Consider the following 1,184-nt stretch of genomic DNA (forward strand, 5'->3'; position numbering starts at 1 on the left):
CGGGAGGCAGAGCTTGCAGTGAGCCAAGATTGCGCCACTGCACTCCAGCCTGGGCGACAGAGCGATACTCCGTCTCAGAAAAGAAAAAGAAGAAAAAAAGAACACAAAAAATCACGGAACACATGCACCCTTTGTGGGTGACCTCCCTTTTCCTCCCTTTCGCTGCACTTCTTTTTTTTTCTTTATCTTTTTTTTTTTTTTTTGAGACAAAATCTCACTCTGTTCCCCAGGCTAGAGTGCAGTGCCACGATCTCAGCTCACTGCAACCTCCGCCTCTTGGGTTCAAGTGATTCTCATGCATCAGCCTCCCAAGTAGCTGGGATTATAGGCACACACCACTACAGCCAGCTAAGTTTTATATTTTTAGTAGAGATGGGGTTTTACCATGTTGGCCAGGTTGCTCTCGAACTCCCGACCTCAGGTGATTCGCCCATCTCGGCCTCCCAAAGTGCTGGGATTACAGGCATGAGCCACCATCCCCGGCCCTCCTCTTCTTTTCATCTGACCTCCTCTTTATTGGCCTCCAGGCACCCAGCATCCTTCTGTCTCTCCCAGGTTACTGAAGACCAATAGCCACTTGAATGAGGAGTGCGGGGAGCTCCTTCTGCAAAGAGGAACCACAAAGGTGGCCACAGGTAAGAGACTCCGTTGTCCAAGGCCATTGTATATTTGTCACTATTCTTACTGAGGATGTCAAGGACTTGCCCTAGACTAGGCAGGATACTAAGTACTTTGCAAACAGCATCTCACTGAATCCCCCTCCTGCCTCACCCTCATCCCATTTATAGCAGGAGAAACTGAGGCTCAGTGTTGCCAAGTGACCCGGGCGAGGCCATACAGCTACTGCACATCCCAGAAAGCCACACTCTGGGAGAGTTTGGTCCGGTGTCTTGGACTAAATGTTGGTGAATGTTGCAGCCATGCTCTGCTGGACCTGGGGTGGGTGCCCAGCGTCAGGGGCAGGCTGTGAGGACGTCCCAGGGGCTGAGTGACTTGGGAGAGGCTTTTCACAATGGAGAGGTGGAGCTGGTGTGTCTTGCCTTCAGAGAAGCTTCTGGCACAAGCAATTTCTGCACTTTGCTTTTTATCCAGGAATTTTTTTTCTTTCTTTCATTCTTTCTTCTTTTTGAGACAAGTTCTCACTCTGTCACCTAGGCTGGAGTGCGGTGGCACCATCATGGCTC

The 1,184-nt window shown here is 50.3% G+C and overlaps 2 protein-coding genes across 5 annotated transcripts in view; one reads left to right on the forward strand and one right to left on the reverse strand.

Annotated features, from left to right (window-relative positions):
- LOC111549122 (serine hydrolase-like protein) overlaps positions 1-703 on the forward strand; it is a 6,272-nt gene extending 5,569 nt beyond the window's left edge. For both annotated transcript variants that reach the window (XM_026449457.1, XM_026449458.1), the window contains exon 8: positions 556-703. In XM_026449457.1, coding sequence (XP_026305242.1) covers positions 556-688 — 133 coding nt within the window. In that variant the 3' untranslated portion in view covers positions 689-703. The remainder of the gene's footprint in view (positions 1-555) is intronic.
- The window catches only part of RRP7A (ribosomal RNA processing 7 homolog A), a 70,035-nt gene that overhangs the window by 42,546 nt on the left and 26,305 nt on the right, over positions 1-1,184 (reverse strand). The window lies entirely within an intron of this gene.

Source organism: Piliocolobus tephrosceles, chromosome 19, assembly GCF_002776525.5.
Source record: "Piliocolobus tephrosceles isolate RC106 chromosome 19, ASM277652v3, whole genome shotgun sequence".
NCBI lineage: Eukaryota > Metazoa > Chordata > Mammalia > Primates > Cercopithecidae > Piliocolobus > Piliocolobus tephrosceles.